At 44.4% G+C, this 16,748-nt stretch overlaps 1 protein-coding gene across 2 annotated transcripts in view; it reads right to left on the reverse strand.

Moving 5' to 3' along the window:
- SMYD2 (SET and MYND domain containing 2) overlaps positions 1 to 16,748 on the reverse strand; it is a 49,737-nt gene that overhangs the window by 12,434 nt on the left and 20,555 nt on the right. For both annotated transcript variants that reach the window (XM_072831075.1, XM_072831074.1), the window contains exons 2-5: positions 16,131 to 16,194; positions 7,248 to 7,358; positions 4,307 to 4,367; positions 3,482 to 3,606 (exon numbers count right to left, since the gene is read on the reverse strand). In XM_072831075.1, the coding sequence (XP_072687176.1) occupies positions 3,482 to 3,606; positions 4,307 to 4,367; positions 7,248 to 7,358; positions 16,131 to 16,194 (361 nt within the window). The remainder of the gene's footprint in view (positions 1 to 3,481; positions 3,607 to 4,306; positions 4,368 to 7,247; positions 7,359 to 16,130; positions 16,195 to 16,748) is intronic.

The raw sequence follows: 16,748 nt of genomic DNA on the forward strand, positions 1-16,748 counted from the left end.
GACCACTGTAACCCCTAAGGCTCTAGGGACTGAAGTCTGGCATTAGCGTACCTGGAGTCCAATCCCAATTATGCCACAGATCAGCTGTGTGATCCTGAGCCAACCACAGAATCCCTCAGTCCTTGACTTTCTCCCATTAAAAAAGAAGCCATGACCCATGATGGATGTAATACAGAGAATCTAACTCTAAGGGGGTAGGAGACCCACTCCTTTGTCTCTTAATCTCTTCCTCTGCATGGAGCTTAACTGGATCAGTCTTTGACTCCAAAATCCTTCAGGCTGGAATGTTCTACGACCACTGGTCGCTTGATACCCTCCACCTCCTCCTCTCGCTGCAGAAGAGCGAGCATGTTTCTTCATGAGCAAAGGCTCCTGTAAGCACAGTGTCATCACTGCTCCTTCCTGGGAGGTGGTGATGGGGTGTAAGCCAAACTGCATAGCAATTTCTCTGCCAGTTTTCCCTCCCTGCTGAAATATCCCTAGAGAAGAAAAGTGAACTTGCATGTTAAGAAAGATGCATGGGCCATAGTCCTTTTTTTCAAGTCAAATCAGGCGTAAGTGCCTCGCTAAAGCTATTCTCATAATTAGCATTTAGACTAGATGTAGGCTGCACACCAAAAATACATTTCCCAACCATGCATATGTTCCCAGTGATTAAAATGCACCTCAATACTGTCGGAGGAGTGCAGTCACCTTCTGCTACCAGCTGCTGCTGGGCCGCAAGTGAACCCATAACACCCTCCCTCGAAGCAGGGAGAGGAGAGGGCTCTGAGGCTGGAAGAGCGGACACACAGCTTGGGGTTGGGGGGCAGGACCAGAGGGTGGCCCGGGGCTGGAACGTCACTTTTCACTTTTGTTTTAGACTTCTCTCTGGGGGTGCCAAATGTCCCTTCTCAAATTCATATATAAAAGTGTGTGTGTGTGTGTGTGTGTGTGTGCATTGTCCACACACACACACAATCTGAGAATGACTATTATGATTTGATGAAGTCTATAAAGGAATTACTTATCTCAGTGTGTGTGAGTGCATACACCTATCTATATCTCCTGGATTTTCTGAGTCAGTCCAAATGTCAAAGATTCTGAGTCATTTTCACCACAAACATACTTCTCCTTGTGAGAACAAGTGCCTTGATTTCTGGTTATGACAACAGGGTCCCATATCTCCTACACCAGCACTGAGAAGTCCTATCAGCATTCATTACTGTGATGGGAGAAAAGTCATCTTTTTTCACACCTAGAAGGGAAGATACCCTATATTTATTTCCTCTCTCCTGAGTTCTCATACAACCATGTTCCTTCTGGTCCAGAAAAGTCACGTATCTCATTTATTTCTTAAATGGCAGATCAGTCAATTCCTCAACTTCCCACTGTCACCCAAATCCACTATCTTAGGACACTTAGGAAAATGTGTTGTAAATCCAGGATAATAGGAAAATCTACTTTAACAATCATAACTGGAATCCATATTTTTTTTCCAAGAATGGCATTTTTTACTGAAATAGAAATATATTCACAAAATAGAAATATATCTATATAACACAACGCCCATCAAGGAATTCATCCAACTAGTAGCAGTGATGCTCACAGGAGTTGAAGACTTACTTCATCCTTTGTATGTGTAATTTTTCAAAGTGGAAGGATTATGGGTGCCTTTTAATCTTTTTCTTCTTTTTAATCTCTTTCTTTTTAGTGTTTTTTAAAAAAATATTTTATTTATTTGAGACAGAGAGAGAGCACGTGCACTGGGTGGGGGAATGGGCAGAGGAGAGGGAGAAGCAGACTTCCCAATTAGCAGGGAGCCTGAGGTGGGGCTTGATCATGGGGATCATGGCCTAAGCCAAGGATAGATGCTTAACCAACTAAGCCACGCAGGCACCCCCTTTTTAGTGTTTTCTTAAGTTATACATAGTCATTGTAGAAAATTCAGAAAATTACTCAATTAAAAAAAGCAAAAATTGGGCAGCTCAGCAGTTTAGTGCCACCTTCAGCCGAGGGTATGATCCTGGAGACCTGGGTTCGAGTCCCACATCGGGCTCCCTGCATGGAGCCTGCTTCTCCCTCTGCTTGTGTCTCTGCATCTCTGTCTGTGTCTCTCATGAATAAATAAATAAAATCTTTAAAAAAAAAAAAAAGCAAAAATTTTCTACAACTGAGGAGATAATCACCTGTGAACTTCCACTGGATCTTTTTTAATATGTGTATTTTCATATTATAACACATTTTTTATCCTGATTTTACACTTACAGCTGTATCAACATTTTGCACATCCCTAGACATTTGTTGAAACCAAAGTTATAAAGGCTATATAAGCTTCCATCATAACGCTATGCCATAATTTATTTTCTAAACTCCTATACTGCTGGCCATTTATATTTCCTTTTTTGCTTTTGTTTTTTGTTTTGTTTTTCAGTTTTAAAAAGAACTCTGCAACAGACAATCCGTGTGTCAATTACTATCCATAATCTCTGATTACTTTCTTAGGACAGATTCCTAGAAATGGAACTAGTGGGTCAACCGGTACATAGGTGATGCTGATTCTGTTCTACGATGAAGATGGGTAAGCATCCACCCAAGCTCTTCTGTGGAGCTAGAGACTAAAATTCCAGCAGGGGAATGTAGCTCTGTCTGGAAGGTCACCTTCAACTACACATTTGGCTTGTAGGGAAAGATGCAGGGTATGTAAGGGAGAGAAATCTGACCCAGCAAGTCATGCCCGGAAGAACCACCCTTGCCATAAGAGGAACATCTATGCAGCCAGACTATGTGCTGCCGAAGGATGATCCCTACACTTTCTTCATTTGTTCCAACCATGCCTATGTCTCAGTCTTTCCACATGGCAGATTTCCAGTGCCTCAATCACTTCTAAGTTGCTCTTGTCTAGAAGTCTCTGTAATGTTTTAATTAGATCTGAGCTTGGTAAACCTAGACTTCTCTAAAGATTTATTAGCAACCGTCAGTAAACACTTCCTGTGCCTAGACCCACTCGGGCTCCTCTCTGTGGAGACTGTCCTTCCTAGGGCCACCGGAGAGGGCCTCCCTCTTGGGAACATCTGGATTTGCCTGTGCTCTGTCAATATCGTGTTGGTAGGAGTAAAAACATTACTGTCAGAATGGAAGGTTTAAGAGAAGAAAAGTAAAATTTAATGTGGGCACCTCAAATGATCTTTTCCTTTCAAAGAGATTCCAGGAGGCCACAGTATTGGGACACTGGCAACCCCTCTGTTTTCAGAAACTCTTTCTGTGGTAAAAGGCAGAAGTAAGGTGAATTTCCTATGCACCACCCATCAAGGAGGGCCGGCTCAAGGTCTGCTCAAGGTCACCTTGCAGGGCTATGCAAAACAGGGTCCAAGAGGTCAACAGCCTTGTCGTCACAGAAGCCATCAGTCTATTTCCGTTCATCTTTACCAGGTCTGTGTTGGGGAGAGGGAGTTGGGCAGGGAAAAGCTAGAGTAGCATCACCTTCTGCTAGCGTTCTTACCTGTGCAAAGAGTACCACCAAGCTCTCACTGTCAGGGAATTCAAGGTGCTTGGAGTAAAAGTGATGAAGAGCAGCAATGTCACTCTGAATCAAGTCTTTCTTCTCATTGTCTAATTTATCCAGATCTGTGGAGAAGCAAACCATTATTTGCCAGGTAGAAAACTCTGGCTTTCTAGCTACTTCCCTGTCTTACTGTAAATAGCATGGGGGGGTGGGGAATATGTGGAGCCCCCAGAAATATTCTTCCCCCATTACTTGGTCTAACTGATAAATTCTAGGGAAAGAAAAGCATGCTGTTTCTTTCTTCTCTTCCTCTGACAACTGGAAGTCACTCGGGATGTGAAATTTCAACTGACCATTAGCAGTGAGGTCAGGAATGAGTGGCCAGCTCTGATAAGCAGCCTCAGTCTAGTCCAGTCCACTCTCCCCACATTGGCCCTGGAATCCGTGTCATGGTCAAGAAACTGGACAGCCCTGATTTAATGTCTTTCAGTAGGGACATCAGCTGTTTACAGGACTGCAATTCAGCAAAGATACCAAAATATTCAGCATGCCAGGAGAGCCAGGAAGAGATAGCTCAGGATGCAGTAATTCATCCTGCAAGTTCTTACTTCCCTTAATTATTTCCTAGTAATCAGGTCAACTCAGGGAAAAAAAAAAAAAAAAAAAGTCGTTTTTCAAAACAGGGACACAAATCAAAGTAAAAACTAGTAATTAAAATACCCAGCACCACAAGGAACACACCCTGCACCTTTCTCCAACCCAGCCTCGTCCATAGTAATGGGTCGCCAAAATAACTCCTTGGCCAGTCACAAAAAGACTTACGTGATTCAAACTCCTTCACAGCTAACAATTTCTCGGAAGGTGTTCTCTCTGGGTGGATCTTCTAGGAATTGGGAAGAAATCACACAGATGGGAGATTTTAACCACCAGGGCAAAATGTAGTGCTTTTGCTTTCACACCGACATAAAGAAAGAACAACGATTCCCAATGAAGCCCAGAAAACTCTCCAAGGAGTACTGCCAATGGGTGCTGACAATGTCTGCCCAACACCGAAATCAGAAGGACTATTTTGGAAAACTTTTTAAATTGTCTGCCATGTTCCTAACACCCTGATAGGGCCATCTGCACACAGTAGGCTCAAAGATGCCTATTATGGAAAAGAAGAGTGGTGAGAAATCAACTTTTTAGGGCCCTGACTTAAAAGGACTCTGAGTCTACAGAGGAACCATCCTATTTATTATTTCTCCTTCTAAAAAGGAACAAAATCAAACCCCCCATCCGTTTTACACTTTCTTTAAGCATAGGCTAAAATGATCTCAAATTCTGTGTTTCAAAAAGAACACTTTTGGTGGTATCTGTGAGCCCAGATTCACTTTAAACGTGTTGCTGGCTTTGTTCTAGACACCCCAAGAGGAGCTAACAATAGTAAACCTGCTAGGCTTTGAGAACATGAATAAACTTGGTGTTGACAAGAGTTCAAAAGCAGAGCTCAAGAGCTGGCCTGAGGCCGTGTCTTTGTAATCTGGCTATTCAATTTGGGGATACAGGTGGTCTAGCAGGGCGCTCTCACCTCCCTAGTTAACATGTTAAGCTTCCCCTTGGTAGTTGGGTAGCCGGTCTCCCCTAATCCTTTGCAAGCTACTAGAATACAAATGGTCTGGTTTTTCTAATCATCAAGTCCTACTGAGATGAAAAGATGGCCAGGTAACTTTTCATTTAATAGACTATCAGTAGTAATAGTAATTATAATAAAAGTTGAATGGAACTGGTATAAACTCATCAGAGCATTCAGACCACCCTCCTGGTGCCAAAACATTCCAATTGTTCTTTTTTGGAGCAGAAATCTTCCATTCACAGGATACATTTCTGTAAGATTAGTTAAGTCATCTTGCCTGGGAAAGCTGTTCATTCAGGAAAGTACACCAGCTTCTTCTGAATTCTTAACCACAGCACTGTAAATACCATCAGAGTGTGAGGTGGGGGAGGGGAGAACAAGCAGACTGGTCACCCCACCCTCCCCCAAATGCCTCCAGATCCAACCGTGATGGGCTGTTCACCCTGACACCTCACCGGGTCACACACTCCTCCTACCCTTTCCTTCTGACCAAAACTTGGCATATATTTAAAAATAACTGGTAGTAAGGACTCAAAAGTTAACATCCTCTGGGGGCAAACAAAGTGGATTTTTTTTTTTTTTTTTTTTTTGGCCTCACCCTGCAAGCAACCCTTGAATCTTCCCAGAGTGGATGAAGTGGCACTTCAGCAAGCACCTGACCCACACCGCACAGAATGGAACAGTGACCTCAGAGTTTGGAAATGTTCTACTTCTGTTTATGTGGCCCACGATCCTAACTTGGGTTGGGGACAGATATGTGCCAATCACTACAACCACATTTGGGATAGATAGATAGATTAGATAGATAGAGAGAGAAAGAAAGAAAGAAAGAAAGAAAGAAAGAAAGAAAGAAAGAAAGAAAGAAAGAAAGAGGGATCCCTGGGTGGCGCAGCGGTTTGGCGCCTGCCTTTGGCCCAGGGCGCAATCCTGGAGACCCGGGATCGAATCCCACGTCGGGCTCCCGGTGCATGGGGCCTGCTTCTCCCTCTGCCTGTGTCTCTGCCTCTCTCTCTCTCTCTCTCTCTCTCTCTCTCTGTGGCTATCATAAATAAATAAAAAAATTAAAAAAAATATTTGAAAGAAAGAAAGAAAGAAAGAAAGAAAGAAAGAAAGAAAGAAAGAAAGAGAAAGAAAGAAAGAAAGAAGAAAGAAAGAAAGAAAGAAAGAAAGAAAGAAAGAAAGAAAGAAAGAAAGAAAGAAAGAAAGAAAGAAGATTTTAAAGGGAGAGGCAGGGTGGCAGGTATAAAAGAAGAGGTAGATGGAATTTCAGCTCTAAGAAATGTACAGGACAGAGGCCTTGCCACCAACTTCTTACTAGCAAGCACCTCCTTAATATGAGCAAGCACCTCCGTGGACCTATGCCTTCTAAGCTCCACACAACCTGTTTCATTGTGTCACAAGGACACGTTTGATGGTGTTTCTCCCCCTTTTTTTAGTTTGCTCCTTTGGAGATCCAGCACCTCATTAGCCACAATCAGTAAGGACTGACCAAAAAACAAGGATACCGGTCCTGGCAACATCTTTAGAGGAACTGTTCGTGGCCATCATCTGTTCCCACTGGGGGCATCTCTTTCTTCACTACTTCTTTCTTTTACCCTCTTCCTCTCTCACCTTGCCTCCATTTCTACTTTTTTCCAATCCTTCTCCTTCTCTTCTCCTTTGCATCTGCCAAACGGCTGTTCCATCCCATTCCTTGCCTGCCTAGGCAAGAGCAAATAAGGAGACGGGGAGAAATAGGACACTGCTGGGAGGAGGGGCAGGGAGCACTGGAGGCATCAGAAAGAAAGGCGAAACATCGCAAAGCTTCTTAGGCCACTCTGGTTCCCTGGAACACTCTAGTTATTTTCACTTGGGTCTTCATGTTTTGAAAGACCATATTTTTCTATGTAAACCTGTCTCGTGAAGAGTTCAGAATGTAACAGCTGTGGCTGTGTTCCTGACCTGGGGTAAGTGACATCCTAGTTGCACGGGCAAACAACACACCGGCTTGTGCCTGCAGTGTTATTCCCACGCCCGTCCATAGGGATGTGACAGGAAATAGAGTCCAAGAATATTTAACAAGAGATGATCACCACAGGCCACTCATCTTTCTGACCTTTAAGAAAAAAAAGAAAAAAGCTGCACTTGAACATTATCCCACATCCTCACCTGTTTGGCCAGAATCCTTGCAGTTAGCCTGACAGTCTCTGAGGGATTCCAGTTTTCCCCAAAAACAACCATGGGAGAACATTCCAGCTTGTGCATGGGCCAATCTTCTTTCTGGGAAGGTCAAAAAAAAAAAAAAAAAAAAAAAGATTAAACACACACACACACACACACACACAGGAATAAAGTTCGAGAAGAGGATGCAGTAAGTCCTTCTAGTTAAGGTCAAGTGAAATGTGTTTCCTTTTGGAAAATACGATGATGCTCACAAAAGCTAGAGATAAAAACATCCTTTAAGATAGAGATGGTCGTTCCTAACTCTGGGAAATGAACACGGAAGGGGAGGTGGGCAGGGGGACGGAGTGACTGGATGATGGGCACTGAGGGGGGCACTTGACGGGATGAGCACTGGGTGTTATGCTATATGTTGGCAAATAGAACTCCAATAAAAAAAATACCAAATAATAATAATAATAAGATAGAGATGGTCGTATGACCTTGACTTGGGCCTGGCCAAGGCTGTTGGGAAGAGAAAATCTGCTTTGTGTTTTTTCATCAAGCATCTCGTGTCTTTCTGCAACCTCTCTCATTCTTCCAACCAACGCATACGGCTTGCCATTATCTGTGGGAGTTGTCAGACTGCAGCGCTGAGTGATCTGGGGTATCAGCCATGGATCTGGCCCTGCTCCCTCACAGTCCTGTTCTGGTTCTGTTCTCACATCAGGGCAAATAACTGAGATCCGTACCCAGCAGCAACTAGTCCCCTTTCATAGGTGATAGAAACAAAACACAAATGAAGGCTTTGTCAAGGGCCCTCAAAGAGCCTGGCAGAGACGACTACTGAGCATATTTAGGAATACAGACTCCCTGAAGATTCGTGTGATAACAGAGGAACACTGACTGTATTCCTTTAGTCCTGTCTTGACGCCCTTATGCCCCGGGTTGGGGCACAAAGGGTACGTCCTCACTACTGGTTGGGTAGCGACGCTGTGAGTGTGGCAGGGCGAGGCTGAGGAGGAAGGACACCGTGGTGCCGTGTGGCCATGGAGGGAAGAAGTCTGAGGAGCAGGGAGGACCCGGTGATGCCATCGCTGGTGGCAGGGGTGCTGGGATATTGAGAACTGACTGCACATCATGGAGGCCATTGCTCATTGACATAAACCAGTGGTGTCGGCGTGATGGGGCCAGGAGCAGTTAGGGGGCATATCCAGGGAGAGCCGAAGGGGTGAGGGGTGGGGGGCAGAAGGGTGGAGGGAGGATGACTTTTGAGGTGGGAAATGCCACAGCACTTGGTATCCTGAGGGGAGTCTACAGACACGCTCCCCCTCACAGGAAGTAGGTACGGCCTTTGTCCCCTCAGCCTTCCCCACCTCAGGATACAGCTGGGCTGTTCTTTCAGATGATCAGGCTGGAACCCGGGGCCATCCTGGCTGCCTGTCTCCCCACTACACTCTACATTCACCCCTAAGCATACCCCCTTTCCCTGGCTTCAGAACAGATCTAGGACATGATCACCCCTCACCGCCCCACTACCTACCCTGCTGCGGCCCCGACACCTCCCCTCACCTACGCCTCCTACCCAGATGCCTCCTACCCAGATGCCTGCTTCTGCCCTTGCCCCTGTAGACTAGGCTCAACAGAGCAGCCAGGGTGGTCGATCCTGCTACACAGAACTCATCTCATGCCAGTTCTCAGCTCAGAACCTGCTGATGGCTTCTCATCCCAGAGCAAAAGGCAGAGTCCTGAAGATGACCGATAAGCCACTCATGATGGAAGCCCCCTCCTCCACTCCTCTGACCTCATCACCTCCTACCACGCTGTCTCTTGCCTCACTCCACGTCAGCCACATAGTCCCCCTGCTGCTCTTTACAGAGACCATGCAGACTCCTGCCTTCCGACCTTCTGCACTTGCTGTACTTCTGACTGATGCCCTTTTTTCCTAGATCTCTATTTTGCTCCCTAACTCTTCTACAACTGACTTCTACTTTGACAAGTCACCTTGTCAAGATGACTGCCATGAACACCCTACTAAAAATGGCATATGCCCAGCACTGTCCACTTCCTTGCTCTATATTTCTTAGGTGCTTCTCACACTTGATATTACATATTTATCAGTCTTTTGGTCAGTATCTGTCTCCCTCCATTAAAATAAAGGAACTCAGTCTGGTGTGGGTTTTTTTCCCACATCTATAACCCCAGAAGCTAGACAGGGCCTGGCACTTACTATGTCCTCAATAAAGTTGCTGAGTGAATGAAGAGATCCCCCTACCCTCTTCCCTCCACAAGAAGGAAGGACACGAGAAAGAAGGGCATGATGTCACATCATGATTTAACATGCTACATGGTGCAGGCCATTGGCTCAAGTCCGGTACCAAGATGCTCTGCACAGTTAAATAACTCCGTGCCGAACATAACTAAGAGCAGAGAGAGAAAGAAATGACCACAAGGGAGAAGGGGATCTGTTTTTAGCCAAAGCCTGAAATGAGAGCATGGCAATGAGGCAAAGAGGGAAAGATCAAGAGGCCTTCAGGCCTTGGGATATCTGAGAGGGAAGGGGACTGCCAGCCAAGGACAGCTAGATAATTACACGTGTGAGCACGTGTCCAGTGGGAAACCAGGAATTCTAAGAGAAGGCCTTTGCAGGGCCTTGACGTGCTGATTTCTGAATGGTAGGCCCTGTCACTGGTGTTCGACAACAATGACTCCTGGGAGAAGGAAGTTTAATACCTTTTCTTACCATGATTTATCTATCATTTATTAATGAAATTAATTCATTAACAAAATTAATATAAAATCAATGTTAATATAAATTAACACCCAACGATGACATTCACTGATGTGAAAGTCCTCAAAGGGAAAGGAACCTCACTATAAAGAACACTCTGGAAGGAGAGTGGAGTTTTGTCAAGTAAGAGGACACTGGTCTGGGGCTCAGGAAACCTGCATTCTTTTCCCTGCTCTGCAGCTATGTGACACTAGGCAGATCTCTTAATCCCTCTGCATCTGTACCCTTGGCTGTAAATAACATAATCCCTGAGTTACTTAGCAGGTCCAGAATTCTGAGGCTATGATTTTACACCTTCCAACAGGGATAATCAGATACGAAGCCTGAAGACCAAGCCGTGGAGGACCTGCATAGAGGGACAATCAGGCATTCGTGCAACCACGAAGGGTCCTCGTGGGGATCCAATCAGCTTATCCACGAGAAGCACTCAGAGCAGCACCCAGTGCATACCACACTCTCAAACACATGGTAAACTGTTCATTCACAGATTCGTTCATCCATCCAATAAGCCCTGCAACTGACCCTAGAGGGAGGGAGGGGAGATCAAGCCTTTGACTTTAAGTGGTTTGTGACTGTGTCAGAAGACATATATAAGAGCACCTATAATGTGAAACAGTCCCACACACACCAGTGAAATCAGAGAAATTTATTTGATAAATTCATTGATAAATTCAAAGAAGTGTAGAATCATGTAAGTTTCATCAAGGGAAATTTCCCAAAATAAGTTTTCAGTACCTGCTGGAAGATGGAGAGAGATGTGGCGTCAAGGGAGGGATGACACAGATGTATCTCCATGGCACACACACAAAAGAAGGGTGGGACAGAGAACAGCATCTGGCAGAAACGTCAGTTAGGTTTTGAGCATATCCTGACATGCCTTCTTCTATCATGGTCCACATACCATAGAGAACCTGATGGTGGCAACTTGGCCCAGTTTTGACTAAAAAAAATTGTACATAATCAGGTTGGACAAAACTGGAAAAAAAATTAAGCTATCCTGATGAATAGGAATAAATATTAACATTAAAAGTTTTTGTTTGTTTTGTTGTTTTTTAGTACTCGGTGCTTTCTTCATACACAGAGTAGTTTTGCAACCACTTATGCTTTTTAAAACATTTTTGTCATTTTTCTAAAATTTTTTTTTCTTTTTTTTTTTCTTTTTTTTTTTTTTCTAAAATTTTTTTGAGTATTTTTCTTCAAAAGTCAAGCTATTTCTCCTGCCCTGATTACATTCTTTTGATAATTTTATGTAAATTTGGATCCTACCACGCAGAAAAATAACACACAAATAAACGGGCAGGAAGGACTCAGAAAGACATATATCAAAGTGCTAGTTGTGATTTTTCTCTGGAAGGACAAGATTATGGATACTCTTTCTGTCCTCATTTCCGACTATACTTTCTGGTTTTTCTAAAATGAGCACAGATTATTTGTGCAATAAAATTAAATAATTAAATCTACGTTAAGAGTAAGATGCAGAAATTTCTGTAACCCTTTTAAACTTCTATGCCATTTTCAGCCAACATAATAACTGCTCTGCATGATTTTCCTGTTTGTGCGTGGACAGAAATGCTGCAAGACGCATAAAGAGTTGTAAAATTGTCTCATGGTGCACCAGCATTTCCAACCCTAGAAGAAAGGACTGGCTGTTATTTCATCCAGTTTTCTGCTGAGCGAATGATAATGCTGTCTTCCTGGCGAAGGAGATTGAGTTTTTATTGTGAAGTCCCCTTTTCTAACTCTTGCACCTGGTGTTTCTCATGCTCTAATGGAGCTTTCAAAACAGATGTACTCTACTTGGACAAATGCATGTAACTTCCTGAAATGCGGAATGTAAGAAAACATCATGGGATTTCTGCTGCCACCACCATTATCATCAAGAGGAAGAATGCAAAAGGAATCAGGTGCACACTGACCATCTCATACGAAGGTGGCCGGGGCTGCTGAACCCCCATCACAAGGACATGTGCTTTGTTCTATGTTCCCATGCAAGAGCCAGAGGATGTGCTCATTCCTTCAACCACACCTTTTCCTACTGGTGATATGAAAACATTCAGAGAAAAGAGTAATCAAGTTCAAGATGCTTCCTAGGTTTGGGTTACGAGACCAACGTGAATTTAACCAGGATTGAACCTATGACTCTGGACCCACTCACTAAATCACCCATAACAACAAGAGGGTCAGATGAGCATTTCTTAGGCATTTTCTACACTTCAGTTACTTTCTCATCAATGACGAAAGTCACAAATTTTCGCATATCCTTCGTCACTTGCTTCTCACACATTGCTTTTTGTGTGAGAAAAAAACACACATCCCCATCAGGGCACACCCCTTCTTACTTACGAAAGCACACTTGTAACCCCATCACCTCCATTTATGAATCACAGTTTCTATTTTTCAATGTTCAGAAATAATACCCTGGAGAGTTCTACTCTACAATGATTCCTCTATAAAATAACTTTGTAAAACTCTTCTCTTGAACATGTCATGGTGCAATTTAATGAAGAAGTCTAAGAGAGGGAATAATATACTTAGCTTTCCAGGCATATTTATAAAAATAAATAGAGTTCATTAAAACACACAGGTTACAAAATAAGCCTAACTAAAAAGGAATTTCTATTTCTTTTATGTTTCCTCCCATTATCCTTTCATGCATCATCAATTAAAATCTTTCCTCTGGCAGGATCACACTGAGTCAAGTGAATGAAGAGAAAAGTAAATGGGACAAGATACCACCAAATTGTATAAAATAAAGCAAAATCCTACAGCACTGCAGTTAGAGAAGAGGGCCTGGGGAGAGTGTACGTGGTGGCTAGACTCTCCTGAGATGCCGTACTCCCCTGGAAAGAGGAAACCCTCAGGGAGGAGTGTGTGCCTTAGCACCCTTGGGAGAGATTTTCGGCAAGATGACACCAGAAGGGGTTCTCCCCTCCCACATCCACTGAAGGCCACTTCTCTGTCTTTGACACGTTCCCATAGTGTCCCATCTCCCAGAGGACCCTCAGAACCCCCAGCGTGTTCTGAGTTGGAACGGGGTGATGGCCCTCTGTCAGCAGCATGTGCAATCTAGTCTCCAGTTCTGCCACTGTGACCTTGGGCGGGCCACCCAACATCTTGTGGCTACTGTTTTCTTATCTACTGACGTGATGGACCTGGTAACCTTCACTCTGACACCCCCACCCCGCACCCTGCTGTCTGGTGCCCAGGCCTACACTCCAGGTGGGAGGGGTCTATGTCTGAAAAAGGCCCAGGTCATGAGAAGCAGCCGAGGGCCCTGTTCTCTCAGGCGGAGAATCACTCAGTTACCTGCCTCTTACCATCACTGCCCTGGTTTTGTGCAGCACAGTTTCCCCTCTGAACCCACCCAAGCACCTCCTTAGGAGGAACCTGAATATGTTTTTATCTGAACTAATCTCCAGATTCCTCCCTAATCATTTTATGTATGAAGCTCCTGAACTGCCATTTATTTCTAGGCATTTACTTTTATTAAATCCTAGGACCATTCTTTGTCATTACAATCCACCATCCTGCACTTACTTAGTTGTCCAGCACTAAAGCATGGTAAACGTTGATGGCCGTTAACCTCTCCCTATAACAAAAGGGAACGGATGAAACAAGAGTGAAAAAATGGGTGAGTAGCAGGGAAGATTCTCCATCATGAGGCTGGACCAGCAAGCTGTCCTGACCTAGGGCCTCTGAACATGACTTAGCATCACAGAGCAGTACCTTCCACTCCAGGCTTCGCTGCCACCCAAGGAATCTCATTATGACTTGACCACCTGTACAATGTGTCCATGGGAGGAGAATGTATAGATCGTCAAACTGCTTGTTATAAAGTGATACGGACGCATCCTGGTACAGACTGGCCAGGGTATTAGGTTAGTGGGAGCCCTCCTAGAGAGAGTGCCCTTCGCTGTGTGCTCACAGATGAGCTTTCTGAGTCTGAAGCTTTGGGAAACTCCTGAAGGGAAGGGGAGCCACAACGGCTACCCTGAAAACCCCACTGGACCACAGTGGTTCATCATAATAATGCCACCTACTAAGGCCTTATGGAAGATGAGTTAACAGCATGCTCAGAAGACTCAGAGATAACTCAGCATCTAATGCATTCTGGTATTTTATATTGATGCAGTGATGAACTGATTACAGCTTCATCAGAGAAGTTAAGATCCATTTTGGAATAAGCGTGACTCACAAAATGTACACCATCAGTGTTCTCAAGTTCTTGGAATCCATCCATTCTCTGGAGTGAAAAAAAAAAAGTCCCTCAGTTCTAAAGTATGCTGTATACTTTATTCTTTGCACAGAGTTACACTTTGGTCCAGCCTAAATTACTGTCATATTATTTTCTATATGCCCTCATACCTGTCCACAGTGTCAGGGTTTATAGGGAGCTTTCATAGCTCTCATATCATGAGGTCCCTAACATTTGTCAGGATGGGCACTATTGTCTTCATTTGTGTTTGAAGAAAATGAGCTCAGAGATGTCTTGTGTTTTGTCAAGTTCATAGTGCTAGTAGGTTGCAGAGCTAGGACCATCTCCTTCTACTATACCATGCACACTGGGTAAGCTCTATGTGATTTTACGATCTTGCTTCTCTAAAAAGCCAGAATGTAATGAGTTAATTGTTCTAGAAGTATTTAACTTAAATATAGAAAGAGCTATTATGCCTGGAATCAAATCATGGAATTCCCAGGGCTCACTGATCTCCTAACACTGAAGCAGTCCAACCACAGAATATTCTATTCACAACTGATAGGAGCAAAGTAGGATCTCTCCTCTTCAAAAGAAGGCACACTCCCTGAAAACTCAACTACAAGCCATTTATATTGTTGCTGTCACATAGGCTGACAACCTCGGGAAGCCTATCTTGGGGGACACAAGGGAGTGGGCTGTACACAGAGCCTGCAGAGCCAAGGGAGATGTCCCCAGGCCCATGGCTCAGCTTGTACCTCATTCCAGCAAGGGGCCATTGTGACTGGAGCTCTGTGGTCAAATGGGAATGCTCTTTGAATATTTTCAGAAGCCAACTGCACAGGGAGAAGAGAAAGAAAGCAACGAAATAGTGAGTAATCAGAAGTAGATCATCAGGGAAGGGTGGTGAAGTGTGGGAGGTAAATGACACCACGTCTGGCCAGAGCAATGACAAAAGAAAAAAAAAAAAAAAAAGGTAAAGATTATGGAGAAAATCCTCCCTGTCACTTAAAGCCACTGTTACATAATATTAGCATTTCCCAGGGTATATGAATAGATTTCCATTAAAAAAAATAGACTAAGGGGGGTATACAGATGTCAAAGATCATATTCTCCCTAAATTCAAAGTGATAGAACATGGAAAGCATTTCAGTCAAACTAGACTCTAGTAGACAAGTATGGAAAACAACACTCGTAGGGCCTCAAAGAGCTACCAAGGGTTCCTCCAAATTTCTCCTTAAGCTTCCCATTCCCATGTTATAGGATTCCCTAGAGACTTACCCACCAAACCAGATGGCCCATATTCTACGTGCAACCAGCCTCCTGAGCCTGCCCAACCCTGGCTGCTTCCCTGCTTCCAAGGCACCAGCTCCAGGGACAGATTCGGAGGAGCCACCCTCTGGCTGTATAAGGGCTGTGCTAGGGGCTCACCTACGTCTAGCTGAACTCAGACTGGGTTTGAACAGACCAAGGACAACGTGTGGCCTGCTTATGGGGATTTATAATAATACAGACCTGTGACAGTAAAAATTAAAGTATTTTAAAGATACCATTTTCACATCTTTCACTTGTCACCTCTGCAGTGTTCCATCTGTTGCTGGTGGCCTTGGGGGGCAAACTGTCAACCTTGGCAATACACCTGCCTGCACCCAACATGCTCTCCTCATGTCTTTCCCCCTTCTCCGGCACCTGCATGTGGCCCCAAAGTGTTGCTATCTCTCACCGGCTGCCTGTCAGTCCTGGGCCAGCCCTCAGGGGTATCCAGGAACATCCTAGACCCAAACTAAGCTTCCCAGCTCTGGCTGCAAAAGTGTGCTGGGGATGCTGTGACAAGGAAAGGAAGGAGAGTAGGGTCCCAATCTTCTTAGGAAACAAGGCCCTCCCTACCAGTTGGCCCAGAACCTACCTGACACTCCACATTGCAGTAAAATGCCTGCTTGCATCTTCCACATTTGGACAATCCTTCTTTCCTTAAAAACAGAAAGGGCACTGTAGTGGCGAGAGGCACAGAAATGTGAAGCTGCATATTTTATCATGCAATAATGAAAGCCATCTGGTCGGAAAGCAGAGCCAGGATTCACCTTACCTTACTCTCCCACTGCTAAAGTGGCATTTTTCCCAAAGGAGAATTTTGACCAGATTCAGCCCTTGAGTAGGAGTAAGTTAGTCAAACAGTACATGCACCAACGTTTACCGCCCCTGACAGTGTGAAGGGCACCTTCTAAACTGCTGAGCGGTGTGCTCTTTGGCTCATGAGCCTGGCCTGGGACACCAGGGCTTCGACATCACCTGTGCTAGTACTCAGTAGTTTGGGGCAAGTCAAAGGCTTTTAGGTCCTGATTTTTTTCTCATCTTCTAAAGAAGGTCAGAAATAAATAAAACCATCTTGGAGGTTTGAACTCATAGAGAGGATTGGAGGGCACCCGCACGGGGCGGGGGCGGGGGTACAGTGTGAATGACAACCTGTACCACTTAAAGATGCAAGTACGGCAGAAGATGGAACGGCGTCTGTCAGTAATTCCAA

This window comes from Canis lupus, chromosome 6 (assembly GCF_048164855.1).
Source record: "Canis lupus baileyi chromosome 6, mCanLup2.hap1, whole genome shotgun sequence".
NCBI classification, from domain to species: Eukaryota; Metazoa; Chordata; class Mammalia; order Carnivora; family Canidae; genus Canis; species Canis lupus.